A 15,441-nucleotide genomic window follows, 5' to 3' on the forward strand; every position below is an offset into this window, starting at 1 on the left:
GAGAAATGAAGGCTAATCCATGCGAGAAATTGCCAAGAAACTGAAGATCTCATACAACGCTGTGTACTACTCCCTTCACAGAACAGCACAAACTGGCMCTAACCAGAATAGAAAGAGGAGTGGGAGGCCCCGGTGCCCCAGTTTCTTGGCAATTTCTTGTATGGAATAGAATTTACTTTTGAACCACATGCTAAAATGACAAAGATGCCCTGAACATTTCAAAGTTGACAATGGGAATTCAAAATAGATTGAGAATGTTGTTTTTTCATGCTCTTAATGGACATTTCACAATGTCGTGGACTGTTCGTCTGAATACGTTCCTCAATGGTATCTGTGTGCTCTAACAAAATAAATGTCACATTACCATTGAAAGCACTGATTGGAAACACCAGTCCCACATGCGGTGTGTTTAGGACCATTAGTGTCAGAGTGGAGAGGTAATTCTGTTGTCTTTTTTTCATTTACCACAATCACACCTCACTGAGAGGCAAAGAAATTGCAACGTGTAGATCATTTCACTACTCCCACCTCCTCCTTCTTGGTCCTGCACGCACGCACGCGCGCACACACACACACACACACACACACACACACACACACACACACACACATTTGTTTCAGGTTGTTTGTTTATTTTTTGTATATGAGAATTCTATTTCCTTTCCAAATCAAATTTTCTCCAAGTTAGATCTGGGGGGAATAGCAGGAAGGCTGCCACAAAGCCCATGGTCAGGTGCTCTGTAATGAATACTTGTTTTCATTTCAGTGAGACGAAGGAAGGAGGTGGTAGGATACTGGCAGTCCTGACCTTAGCAGAATAGCTTAGCTCACCCAGTGAGCAAGGACTGCTACTGAGTAGTCTGTGGCAGTAGCAGGCCAGAGGGGACAATGGAAATGTATTCATCTGTGTGCTTTGTTTGTTGTACCCATCTTGTTGAGACTGAATCCTACATATTACACTTTAATCACAGTAAATCAGGATAGAGAATTCAGTTGTTTATTTACAGGAGAATATAGTTGAATTTAAAACATAATTCTAGTATTATAGCTTCATCGTACTGTATTGATGCCCATGTTAATGAAATACATGAGAACAGAATCAACCTTTTTTTTCAAGTTTCCAGGGTTTTTCCTTTTTGACAATTAATGTATAATGAACAAAATTATAAACGCAACATGTAAATGCCAATTGCACGCTCCTTCAAAACTTGTGGCATTGTGTTATGTGACAAAACCACACATTTTAGAGCGGCCTTTTATTGTTCCCAGCACAAGGTGCACCTGTGTAATGATCATGCTGCTTAATCAGCTTCTTGAGATGCCACACCTGTCAGGTGGATGGATTATCTTGACAAAGGAGAAATGCTCACTAACAGGGATGTTTACAAATTTGTCCACAAAAGTTGAGAAATAAGCTTTTTGTGCTTGTGGAAGAATTGTGTGGGATCTTTTATTTCAACTCATCAAACATGGGACCAACACTTTACATTGTGTTTATATTTTTGTTCAGTGTAGATTGAATTGCTGTATACATGATTTTCACTGAAAGTTGTGAGCCCCAGCAGGCAGGTTTGATTCAGTGTCCCAGGGAACAGCCAGCCAGAGGAGGGCTTTATTAAGCGATTGAGGGACCTGGATATGGCAAATGGCAATTTCTCTCTGGAGAAGTAATTCTGTCCAATGAATCACCATTTTGGCATGTCAGACCTTGGCTACACCCAATTCACTCATATCAAGCTCCGACAGAGTATAAGATGCATCGGAGGAGGGCATCCACATATCACCAGGAAGAATAGCTGACAAAACACTGCACCCTAGACTGAAATATCAGAGGAATAGACTTCAGACACAGCATCGCCTGTCAAAGCCTGGACTATCACCACATCAGCACTCTCTCAGTCATAATACCCTCCTGGTACAGTGATTGCGTCTAGGATCTCTCACAGAGACATGGTGCTATCAAATCCTCAAAGTGATGATGCTGTCCACCCACCCACTGATGAGGAAAAAGTGCTTAAAGTAAAAATTATTTTCAGTCTCAGTCACAATCAATGTGAGGAGTGTCCGTCTTGGCTTCGGTGGATGTGGCGTTTCTCTGGGCTACGGACGGTGCCGGTCTGCTGCAGCCTACAACAGGGCTATACCAGAGAGTAGAATTAGGCTGGTGGCCTCTCCATCCCTGATGTCCATTACAGAACAGCCATCCCTGCAGTCCCAATCTGACAAATGTAAAGAGACAGGCCATGATGAGCAATATTGTGGGACTCCAATAAGAAGAAATAGAGGTATAATGGCTTTTTATAACACAATTACAGCAGAGGAGCCATATCGCATCTCCCCCCGCTACAGAATCAGCTCCAAACTTACCATAACTAATATCTGGGGAGGAAGAAGAAGTATTTGTGCTCTACTTGCAATCATAACTCAATTTGGGCTGTGTGGATTTCCATGGTCCTTCCCCCCTGTCACCACAGCAATTTGGTGAGCCCCTCTGTCTCCAGTGAGGGAAAGAAAATGATCAATTTGACGCCATGGAAACTGTTGACGTTTCAGAAAACAAACAGTTTTATCAAAATGGAATTATAATTCAAGTTCCATGAATCTCAGCAGTTTTTCTAAGTATTATTTATGCAGTTATTTGCAGTGTTGGTTCACAACCAGAGGACCATTTCAAAAAGGATGAATATTTACACTTTTTGAAATTATAATCAACATGCAAGCAGTGATGGAAAAAGTAGGCAATTTTCATACTTGGGTGAAAGTAAAGATACCTTAATAGAAAATGACTCAAGTCACCCAGTAAAATACTACTTGAGTTAAAGTCTAAAATTATTTGGTTTTAAATATACTTAAGTATCAAAAGTAAAAGTATAAATCATTTAAAATTCCTTATATTAAGCAAATCAGACGGCACCATTTTCTTTTTCTTTTTTACTTACGGAAAAGCCACGGGCACACTCCAACACTCAGACATCATTTACAAATGAAGCATGTGTTTAGTGAGTCCACCAGATCAAAGTAGGGATGACCAGGGATGGTCTCTTGATAAGTGTGTGAATTAGACAATGTTCCTGTCCTGCTAAGCGTTCAAAATGTAAATCAGTACTTTTGGGTGTCAGTGAAAATGTATTGGGTAAGAAGGACATCATTTTCTTTAGGAATGTAGTGAAGTAAAGTAAGTTTTCAAAAATATAAATAGTGAAGTAAAGTACAGATGCCCCCAAAAATGACTTAAGTAAAAATACTTCAAAGTACTTCTTAAGTACTTTACAGCACTGCATGAAAGTAAAGATTAACAGTTTGGTGCAGCTAGACAAACAGGCCGCCAGCTAACTATATTGACATAAAGATACAGTGAGCTCCAAAAGTATTGTTACAGTGACCAATTTGTTTTGGCTCTGTACTCCAGCACTTTGGATTTGAAATGATACAATGACTAGGAGGTTAAAGTGCGCACTATCAGCTTTAATGAGGGTATTTTCATCCATTCATCCAGCATACAATGACATCAAGCTTGTGAAGCTTGTGATTCGGGAATAATGATGAGTAGGAAAGTTGGGGGTATGATATGTATTCCACACCTGCATTGCTTGCTGTTTGGGGTTTTAGGCTAGGTTTCTGTACAGCACTTTGTGACATCAGCTGATGTAAGAAGGGCTTTATAAATACATTTGATTGATTGATTTTCCTCTAAGACGTGCTAATCTGTTGTTATTGTAATGGTGAGAGGTAGCGTCCAATCACGGTAGAGTTCACATTAATGTAGAAGTGTTAAGAAGCAAAACCAAAAAACTAACTGCAAATGCATCCAACAAGTTTGTAGAGTCACAAGCTTGATGTAGTCATATCATGCTAGGAATATGTGACCAAATGCAAAACGTTTGGCTACTTTAATAAACATAAGTGAATTTGTCCCAGTACTTTTGGTCCCATAAAATGTGGGGACTACGTACAAAAAGTGCTGTAATTTCTAAACGACTTACCCGATATGGAGGGAAAATACCCTAAAAACAAAGCTGTCAGTCTGCACTTTAACCCCATAATCATTGTATAATTTCAAATCCAAAGTGCTTGAGTACAGATACAAAACAATACTTTTGGAGCTCACTGTAGATAGAAATATTTATAGACAGATGGATGGATTGATCATCAGCATTCTCTCCTCTCCCCAGTGTAGCTGTAATAGGTGTCCAGAGTCATGACTGTGACCCGTGTCTCTGTCTGACGCCAGTGCTGCAGGAACACAGACTCACATACCGTACTCCATAACGATGCCACGGCCTTTCCTCTCTCACCTCCTGGACTGTCTATGGATGTACGTGTACGTGTGTGTGAGAGAGTGAGAGTGAGAGAGAGAGAGAGAGAGAGAGAGAGAGAGAGAGAGAGAGAGAGAGAGAGGGAGAGTGTGAAACAGAGAGAGAAAAAGAGAAATGAGAGAGATATAAACAGAGAAAAAAGAGAGGGAGAGAGAAAAGGAATGAGAAATAGAGACCGAGAGAGAAAGACAGAGAAAGATAGAGCATTTCCAGTTATTTTCCATTTACACGAATTCAATTAGTTTACTTTACTCTGTGGCTGAGCCCCAGGGAAACAAGCACAGACATATAACAACGGCCATGATGATGCAACACTCTCTGGAGAAATGGTCCACGGCTGAGCCATCCTCAACATGAGCTTGGACCATCACAGAGAGAAAAGCTTTTGGTTCACAGAATGAGTCTCCAGGCACAGACCTTGATAAAACCCCATCTGCGACGGTAATGGGGCTCTGGAGAGCGTTTCTCAGGGCCCATAAAGGAGACGTCACTGCATGCACACCTATGTGCCGAAACACATCTAGTGCTTAGACTGCCCGTTATGAGGCGGGGGAATGTCAGCTGCTGTCTGCTTGTCCTCTCATTTGATGTGCGGAGAATTGGGTCTTTATTTTTTATGTCTGGGTGCTCCGGTGTGGCATGCGCTGAGCAGATATGTCACAGAGGGCTTTGCTGCCATACCGCCCTGAGATGGGATGGCTTGATGTCTACAGTCATTGGCTTTTTTCTCCTTTCCTGACAACTCCTCGGCTCCAAGCCTGTTGGTATTTGAAGCTCCCTGACCTCACACCCAGCCAAGCTGGAGATAACAGCTATACATCAACTTTGGGGAGACCAGTGAAGGGTAGCTAGGCCTCTGAAGATAGCAGACACCTGACAGGAAATGTCACGCTACTTCTAGGAAAATTAACTTGTAATGCCAACATTTCTTCAAGTTTTACCATCATTGTAAAGGCCTAGTAATTTTGTTGCTTTGATAGTCATTTCTGAAGATTATTATGTATTTCATGTGATTCATTTACGTCTAAACTATTCCCTTTTAAACAACTGCCAATCCCTGTTGTACACAACAAGCTTCCATTCCTCCGTCAAAAGGGGATTTGTGGCTGATTAAAGAAGAAATCAACCTGGTACAGTCAACACTGTTACTATATTTTAAACTTAATAGGCACTTAACTTGTTTATTAAATTCAGCCTCTTGAGATGGGAAAACGTGTTTTTTTAAATGAAGTTGAACATGTGCTCTGTATGACAGAATGTAAAAATGAAGTGAAACCTAAAAATTATTGACCAAGTTACACTTCTCAAAAGGCACCGAATTGGTGGAACGACCCACATGGTGTTCGACTGGCAGGAAGCGCTAAAACAAGAATATATGCAAACCTTATTACCATTTCAATATAAAGGCAGTAGAATATGAATGTATAGCACTGAGCGTGTATGACACCAAGCCTGCACTAACACCTAAATTAGAAGTATGCAGTCACATTTGTATTCATTGTGAATCAACTGCTTTGCAGGGTGGACAAGTTAATTTCAGAGATATCAAATAATAGTGTGGAATTGTAAATGCTGTTCTTGTATGTCGTGACATATACTAAACCATCTCGACTGGCACAGTAATGAATGAGAAAACGGAATCTAATAAAAAGCAAGCTGCATGATAGTAGAACGTGCTAAATGTGTCAGAGCTAATTCAGGCCATTATAACCAATACCCTCAGAATAGCCCCTCGACGACAGAACATTGACATTTTCATAGACACAGAAATAGATTRATGAACACAGACATTAGCCCTGCTCTTCCTCGAAAAACAAATAAAGGCTGGCTCTCCATTTGGATCAATGTGGATCAATGGCAGCCTCATTCTGTGTCCTCATTCCTATTCCCCCAGGCACTACAGGCAGAATGACTGGTAGTATGTATCAGTATCCTTCCTACACCACCACCTCTTCTCTCCTCTCGTTCTTCATCTCTCCTGTGTTGCCTCTGAACAGAGCAGACGAAGAGAGAAGACACTTTCAAAAATACTATCAAATGTTCTTTCCCTCCCTTATGGGGGTGATAGAGATCAATACATCTATTCTAAATCTGTTCATTCATATTCAGAATGGACTCGACTCGGTGTAAAATAGCCTTGTCTGGGTCCCACTTGAGAGAGAGGCACTCGTAGGAGACAGGTCCCTCAGAAGCTGTATTGAATAAGTTCTGGGGGAGCGCCGACATTATCATGCATCATCGTGAGAAGGCAAGCGAGAGATATCCCCTTGGCCAAACAAACAAAAACACTCTAGCCTGCCTGCCATTAGGCCCCTCATTAAATCATTGGTTATTTATGTGCTGGGCAGAGCATGGTGTTTAGACCAAAGTGTAAAACCCATTACCTTCAGAAAGAAATCCCTGGTTGCAAAGGTAAGCTCATGTCAATGTTATTCATAATCAAGTTAACTTTCTTACCGTTTTACTATAATACTTCTGAGCCACAGATACAACGGGTATGGTCAAAATATCAATGCATATTATTGAACTTAAATGACGTTGGTAATGTATACTTCGCTGTACATAGGCAAGAGTGAATAACATGGCCGAAGCATACATTAACAACATTATTTTAAACTCCCAACAGGCATTGAGACTTTGATGCTCAGAGGTATTATAGTACAATGATAATGAAGTAAACATGATTATTGGATGTGAGAAGGAGACGAGAGGTGTACAGGGAGAACCATGCAGAGGCCAGTCCCCTCCTCTCAGACCCAGCTGAGCTGTGGGTGGGTGGTGGGGGGTTGGTTCTCTGGAGGGACATGATGAAAGATGCTTCAAACCTCGAACAGAAATCAAAGATGCTTGTCAGTAGCATCACCACGCCTACCCCCGTGGCTAAGCACCATCTACCTAGTATCCAATGTCTACCTAGTAAATGTACCAGCGGATGCAGAAACCCACACCCTGTTTATAGCTAGGCAGGGTCACAGTGAGTGGCATGTCTCCAGCATTTAGACTGACAACCTGGAGGAGAACAGCAAACAGATGTAGAGAATCAGGATGGTGTCCTGAGGTGGTCTTTGATGGGAAGAGTTGTTTGTTCAACTTTTGCATATTTAACATTTCACCAAGGCAGAAGAACATGGTAGTAATTCCTTCTAAACAGGTTGTATACCGCCATCATCGCTGAAACAGAGAATAAATACAATAGGCTGTATACATTTCAGCATCTTTTATCAGATTACCTTTTTTGGCAATTTAATGCTCATAGGAGAACGAAGCAACCCCCCCCAAAAATCGAACAATTCCAAATGGAAAGCCCAATAAGCCCCAGAAATGAATAATGGAAAGCAACATATACAATGTTAGAGAAAAACTTTATAGATCTCATGGAGGACAAACAATGCACTGTGTTAATTTTTGTTTAAGATCACACTGCCACAGAAAATATCTGAAACCAAACAGGAGTGCACATTGCAGGCTTTTGTGACCTCACTTCCTGGTTCCTCTGTCAGAGAAGGAATTGACAACGACAATCTGTCTGGTGTTGAAGCGTGTGAAATGTCACAATATAATTTTTTTGACGACAACGATGACAACATCGACACAGTCCAACTTACTGACATTGAAGATGAATCATCTTCAATAGCCAAGATCATTACCTCTGGATAACGGTCCTGGTGTTGCATATTTCATAATAAATTACTCTGTAGAGATTTCACATATTGTTCGGACAGTCTGACTGACTGAACAGGCTGGTCAAAAAAGGCAGTTCTTTTCACTTGCAGAAGGAGATTTGGCCCAAACCCACACCACTCAAGTTTCTTCTGTGTGTATGAGTGTGTGTTGGGTTCACAGCCTCTCGATGTCCCTGTACTTCTTCCTCAGAATGGAGACCTGGTCCTTGAACAGCACAGGGTCCAGTCTCATCTGGGAGTGCAGCAGGGGCATGAACCCAAACCAGCTGCTGAACGAGTTCATACACGTCTGTCTCTGGGCAAAGTGGTCCGGGTCGGCCCACCGGGACGTCTTAGAACCCTGTGGACAGACACACAGACAGAGGAGATACGTCAGTTCAGCACACCAACTCCACACYGGTCACGGTACGAACTGACTCTGCATCAGTTTAAAAGCAGAAACATGTACTGTGTGGAGGATGGTACATTAGAGCTGTGTCGTCTGATGTAAACTGTTTTCCCTCCAAAGACGGCCTGGAAATACATAAAAAGGTTGCTGAATGGAGTGGAACCCCAGCTCATATTTACTGTATACATACACACAAATAAAACTACATGTAAGAATAGTTATATTTTGTTGCCTTTTAACTCCCATTCAACTGATAAAGTGCCGGCCAAAATCTCCATAAGTCTCCCGCAAACATTCCCATGTTTCCGATTAACTTTCCTGTGTGATCTTGAAGCACGGCAACAAATGTTTCAGCACCGATGACTGCAGTGGAAAAATATGCCTGGAAAGGGTCTGAAGATGCTATGTGTTGAGAGAGATGGGAGAAAATCCACCACTGGTACGCTGCTGCCTACACAATTAAGACATTAATCACAGAGCCGATAGAGGCGAGTCATCGGGCTGCCCCGAGCGGGGCCATCAATCAGGCCTGACGTGGGCCGGCCCCGGCTCAGCCCGTGCACACCAACCAGACGGGGAATCACACAGGGAGACTGTTGGTGCGCTGCAGCCTCCTCCGTCTGCCTCCACCTCTCTCTGGAGGCTCCTGAGTGAACCGGTCTGTAATACTGCAGTCCCTCCTCTCTCATATCCCACCTCACAGCACGCATCACAGGCTCTGTGTCTGGCTGCAATTTCAGGCTCATTTCAGACTAGCAGGCACATTGAGATCAGTGGAGGCTCCTCAGAGGAGGAATGGGAGAACCATCCTACTCAGTAAATTTCATAAAAATAAAAGTAGTGAAACATAAAAAAACAAAAACATTTTTAGATAAAACCATACTAAAAATATTAATGTCACCAAATAACTGATTAAAACACACGGTTTTGCAATGCAGGTCAACAGTAACCTCAACAGCACCCTCTAGTGTAGCACCATGGTGTAGCCACAGGACAGCTATTTTCAGTCCTCTGGGTACACTGACAATGTGTCACAACAAGGATCATTCTTCATAGTTGACCTATCACTTAGCCAATGCAACTAATTTGTTCTACTCACCAACCTGACTCAAACAGAGAGGAATGCCATTTATGTTAGCTAACTGGCTAAGGTTATCCAACACCGCAACTCTTTTAAGTCAAGGTAAGCTTTCGTTTTTTCCCCTCCAGAGTAACTGCTAAACTGCTTGCTGTACACTGTACTGCATGAATGTACACATGGATTGGATTGGGGGTTTACTAACGCGTTAGTTCTAGTTGATTGACTAGAACGGTAATATGGTGACAACGACGTAGGTTATGTAGCGGTTATGGTATGAAGGTTTGGATGGAGAGTTTTTTTTGCCTGGTCACAGACAGCTGTTGAGTTGTGCACTGAAGTCCAAGGTGGAAAAGGTGAGAGGAGGAAAGCGTGTAGATGGGAAAAGGAATTATAAAACTAGCAAAGTGATGATACTGCAGGTGGCTGCTATGAAAATGAACTGTGTGTGCGGGTGATCATGGTTATATTCATTCCGCCTGGTTATGTTGCGAAACATTTCTTAACGAAAGCAAACAGAACAAAATGGGGAGGGACCTATCTGAATTTGTCCAATAGAAACTCTTGTTTTAGTTGCAAAACAACCTTTTGGATTAATGATTACACCCCAGATCAACTACATGCAGGCAAGAGCGTGCAAGGTGGTATTAAATGTGTCAGTGTCTGACACCTTGATTACTCAAATTTGTCTCATGACCTGTGTGCACCTACGCCTTAATCTTTCAATTGTAGGCTTGGCTGTGGCTACCTCATGATGTGTATAGGGCAAATTCGAGCATCATGTCGTAGCCTAAACCTATCGATGTTACATTGAGCTGGATGAATGGAATATGAATGACAGTCGTCCAATCTGATGTAATAGAAATAGTCCATGCTCATGGTACGATACCGCAAATCTTACTCCCTAATCTTAAAAGGCACCYCCGCCAAAGCTTGAAATTGTGCCCTGACCCAAGCACTAGATACCTGATATCTATTGAAATTGGCCGTTGGATAGTGATTTATGCTGGGTAAACACAGGGTTTCGCGGACAGCATCTTCAACAAGCTAGGATCGTCAGGTCAAACACGCATGCTCAGGCACACACACGTACGCACAAACGCAGGCAAGCACACACTGTTACCACGAAGACCTACTGTACCTGCTGCATCATTGTCTCCTTGTACTGCTTCTTCTGGGTGACTTTGATTGGTGGGAGCTTAGTGACAGCAGACACCAGGAAGTTCATCAGGATATCCTCACAGTTAGCCATCTGGTCCACCATGGTGAGAAGGCTGGCTGGCAAGTAGTGAGTGTACAAGTAGTGATAATACCTAGAAACACAGAGAGAAAGAGGGATGGATACATTCATAAAAGGACACCACATTGATATACTGCATAGTGCAATATTGCAAATGGAAACAGCAGTGACTACACAGGAAATCAAATCTCCTTAATTCCATTCTCAGTGCCATTTCCCGAAGGTTCACCATTTCTCTGGATAATGTCCCTTGTTGTTTTCTATTCACAGAATATGGATGGTAATCTGTCTGGTGGAGCCATCCGGCAGAATGAGCGGAGCCAGCCCACAGAAGAGCCACCCTCCCTTGCGGCCTCATCCACCCGCCTGACGACACCCAGAGACGGATGTTTTAATTTCTCAGAGTGAGACACTTCGCCCCTCTCTTTCTGGCAGCCCTGATTGTACCATGTCTCATTTCCCGTCTGTTTATTATGTTGAGGGCCCTGGCTGTATGGCTGACAAAGGAAGGCGCATCATTTCCTGTACGTCTGTGCTGAGGGATGGGCGTCAGTCGGGGTGGGCCACTCTATTTAGATCCAGAGGCAGTCTGACTCGTGCCTTATCTCTCCTCCTCCTCTTTGGTAGCTCCGCTGGGCTCTTGGCCTCTACAGCATCAGCCCAGCTATCACTGTCAGCCTCGTGAAGGTGAGGTGTCACAGCCAAGGTCTGCCATCAGCACCATATGTCGGTCTCATCCGTGCAGGAAAGATGAGCACAAGGACTTTCCTTTGAGACAAACTCTGTGGCTTTCTCTCTGCGAAGCTATTGATCTATGTGCTGTCAGTTATCTTGTCAACGTTGTCATTTTGCAGATCTGAATATCACACTCTGCCTGATATCTTTGTTCATGTTGATATCTTTGGATGGGAAATGTACACTGAGCAAAAATATAAATGCAACATGTAAACGTGTTGGTCCCATGTTTCATGAGCTGAAAGAAAAGATCCCAGAAATGTTTCATACGCACAAAAAGCTTATTTTCTCTCACTTTTGTGCACAAATGTGTTTACATCCCTGTTAGTGAGCATTTCTCCATTGCCAAGATAATCCATCCACCTGACAGGTGTGGCATATTAAGAAGCTGATTAAACAGCATGGTCATTACACAGGTACACCTTGTGCTGGGGATAATAAATGGCCAGCCTAAAATGTAGTTTTGTAAACAACACAATGCCACAGATGTCTCACGTTTTGAGGGAGTGTGCAGTTGGCATGCTGACTGCAGGAATGTCCCCCAGAGCTATGGCCAGAGAATTGTACGTCCATTTTTCTYCCATAAGTCACCTCCAACGTCGTTTTAGAAAATTTGGCAGTATGTCCAACCGGCCTCACAACCACCGACCACGACACGCAGGATTGTCTGACTGATTTACTTTTATGAACTGTAACTCGGTCAAGTCTTTGAAATTGTTGCAGTTTGCTTTGATATTTTTGATCAGTATAGCGATCTAATTAATGACACAGATTTGTTAATTGTGCTGATCTGATAGGATTGTTTTTACACTTGCTACTGGTGACAATATGGTAGAAACACTTGCCACTTGACTATTATCACAATGCCTCAGTAGACAGACCCTTGAGAGCCTTGAGAGCTGAATAATAGAGGCATTTTAAAACCACACAATAGATTACAACAATGACATGTTCCATGAGAGTAGTTTATCTGCAACTGCCCGATAAGACATGACTTCAAATCTCTCATGAGAGGAAAATACTTCTCAATTCAATTTGCTGCATGGCTTAATAGTTTGTATTCATTGTGTTGAGGCATTGCATTTACAATCAAATCTTTTATGGAAAAAGGAAAGAAAAAAAACAAAGACGTTATTTCCTTTTCTATTATGCTGCTTATATACAAAAACTGTCAGTGGTGTGAGGAATTCGGATTAGTTTTCTAAATGGCACTTACTGTACTGAAAGACGTAGACTACTCCTGAATAAAACATATAAACTCAGCAAAAAAAGAAACGTCTCTTTTCCAGGACCCTGTCTTTCAAAGATAATTCGTAAAAATCCAAATAACTTCACAGATCTTCATTGTAAAGGGTTTAAACACTGTTTCCCATGCTTGTTCCATAAACAATAAATGAACATGCACCTGTGGAATGGTCGTTAACACACTGACAGTTTACAGACAGCAGGCAATTAAGGTCACAGTTATGAAAACTTAGGACACTAAAGAGGTCTTTCTGCTGACTCTGAAAAACACCAAAAGAAAGATGCCCAGGGTGCCTGCTCATCTGCGTGAACGTGCCTTAGGCATGCTGCAAGGGAGACATGAGGACTGCAGATGTGGCCAGGGCAATAAATTGCAATGTCCGTACTGTGAGACACCTAKGACGGCGCTACAGGGAGACAGGACGGACAGCTGATCGTCCTCGCAGTGGCAGACCACGTGTAACAACACCTGCACAGGATCGGTACATCTGAAAATCACACCTGCGGGACAGGTACAGGATGGCAACAACAACTGCCCGAGTTACACCAGGAACGCACAATCCCTCCATCAGTGCTCAGACTGTCCGCAATAGGCTGAGAGAGGCTGGACTGAGGGCTTGTAGGCCTGTTGTAAGGCAGGTCCTCAGACATCTCCGGCAACAACGTTGTCTATGGGCACAAACCCACCGTCGCTGGACCAGACAGGACTGGCAAAAAGCAAAAATTTGTCTCACCAGGGGTGATGGTTGGATTTGCGTTTATCGTAGAAGGAATGAGCGTTACACCGAGGCCTGTACTCTGGAGCGGGATCGATTTGGAGGTGGAGGGTACGTCATGGTCTGGGGCGGTGTGTCACAGCACCATCGGACTGAGCTTGTTGTCATTGCAGGCAATCTCAATGCTGTGCGTTACAGGGAAGACATCCTCCTCCCTCATGTGGTACCCTTCCTGCAGGCTCATCCTGACATGACCCTCCAGCATGACAATGCCACCTGCCATACTGCTCGTTCTGTGCATGATTTCCTGCAAGACAGGAATGTCAGTGTTCTGCCATGGCCAGCGAAGAGCCCGGATCTCAATCCCATTGAGCACGTCTGGGACCTGTTGGATCGGAGGGTGAGGGCTAGGGCCATTCCCCCCAGAAATGTCTGGGAACTTGCAGGTGCCTTGGTGGAAGAGTGGGGTAACATCTCATAGCAAGAACTGGCAAATCTGGTGCAGTCCATGAGCAACAGATGAACTGCAGTACTTAATGCAGCTGGTGGCCACACCAGATACTGACTGTTACTTTTGATTTTGACCCCCCCCTTTGTTCTGGGACACATTATTCCATTTCTATTAGTCACATGTCTGTGAAACTTGTTCAGTTTATGTCTCAGTTGTTGAATCTTGTTATGTCCATACAAATATTTACACATGTTAAGTTTGCTGAAAATAAACACAGTTGACCGTGAGAGGACGTTTCTTTTTTTGCTGAGTTTATGAACCAGTGTGTGTATGTAGCAACGTGTGATGCTGGTACAAAACAATAGAAACCTCATCACACCCCTCCGTGGTAAGAGTAAGTGACAAGTGCAGGAGAGTTTCTGCTATACAGTGTTAACAGGTCTCGATATGTATTAGGGATTTTTATAACCACCATGCGTGCCTGCCTGTATGTGCCCAAAGTAATTGGTATGTGTTACCGCATTCCCCTCCTTGAGCTATTATCATGGCCCCTACACCCCTCACAGAGAGCAGGCAGGGGTTCTGAATGTACAGTGCCTTCGGAAAGTAACATTTTGTTGTGTTACAGCCTTACTCGAAAATGTATCAAATAAAACAAAATCCTCAGCAATCTACACACAATACCACATAATGACAAAGCGAAAACAGCTTTTAAAAAATTCTGACCCTTTGCTATGAGACTCGAAACTGAGCTCAGGTGCATCCTGTTTCCATTGATCATCAATGAGATGTTTCTACAACTTGATTGGACATATAGACACACCTGTCTATATAAGGTCCAAGAAGAAGGTGGCCTCTATCATTCTTAAATGGAAGAAGTTTGGAACCACAAAGACTCTTCCAAGAGCTGCCCGCCGGGTCAAACTGAGGATTCGGGGGAGAAGGGCCTTGGTCATGGAGGTGACCAAGAACCCGATGGCCACTGACAAAGCTCCAGAGTTCCTCTCCACCAATCAGGCCTTTATGGTAGTGACCAGGCGGAAGCCACTCCTCAGTAAAAGGCACATGACAGCCCTCTTGGAGTTTGCCAAAAGGCACCTAAAGACTCTCAGACCATGAGAAACAAGATTCTCTGGTCTGATGAATCCAAGTTTGAACTCTTTGGCCTGAATGCGAAGCGTCACATCTGGAGGAAACCTGGCACCATGCCTACGGTGAAGCACATGCTGTGGGGATGTCTTTCAGCAGCAGGGACTGGGAGACTAGTCAGGATCGAGGCAAAGAGGAACAGAGTAAAGTCCAGAGAGATCCTTGATGAAAACATTTACATTTACATTTAAGTCATTTAGCAGACGCTCTTATCCAGAGCGACTTACAAATTGGTGCATTCACCTTATGATATCCAGTGGAACAACCACTTTACAATAGTGCATCTAACTCTTTTAAGGGGGGGGGGGGTTAGAAGGATTTACTTTATCCTATCCTAGCTATTCCTTAAAGAGGTGGGGTTTCAGGTGTCTCCGGAAGGTGGTGATTGACTCCGCTGACCTGGCGTCGTGAGGGAGTTTGTTCCACCATTGGGGTGCCAG

General features: G+C 43.2%; 1 protein-coding gene across 1 annotated transcript in view; it reads right to left on the reverse strand.

Moving 5' to 3' along the window:
• Positions 1 to 7,659: 7,659 nt before the first annotated feature.
• The window catches only part of LOC111972462 (exostosin-1), a 246,135-nt gene continuing 238,353 nt past the window's right edge, over positions 7,660 to 15,441 (reverse strand). The window contains exons 12-13 of the mRNA XM_070446558.1: positions 10,607 to 10,778; positions 7,660 to 8,339 (exon numbers count right to left, since the gene is read on the reverse strand). Of these exons, the coding sequence (XP_070302659.1) occupies positions 8,154 to 8,339; positions 10,607 to 10,778 (358 nt within the window). The 3' untranslated portion in view covers positions 7,660 to 8,153. The remainder of the gene's footprint in view (positions 8,340 to 10,606; positions 10,779 to 15,441) is intronic.

Source organism: Salvelinus sp. IW2-2015, linkage group LG14 (assembly GCF_002910315.2).
Source record: "Salvelinus sp. IW2-2015 linkage group LG14, ASM291031v2, whole genome shotgun sequence".
Taxonomy (NCBI): Eukaryota; Metazoa; Chordata; class Actinopteri; order Salmoniformes; family Salmonidae; genus Salvelinus; species Salvelinus sp. IW2-2015.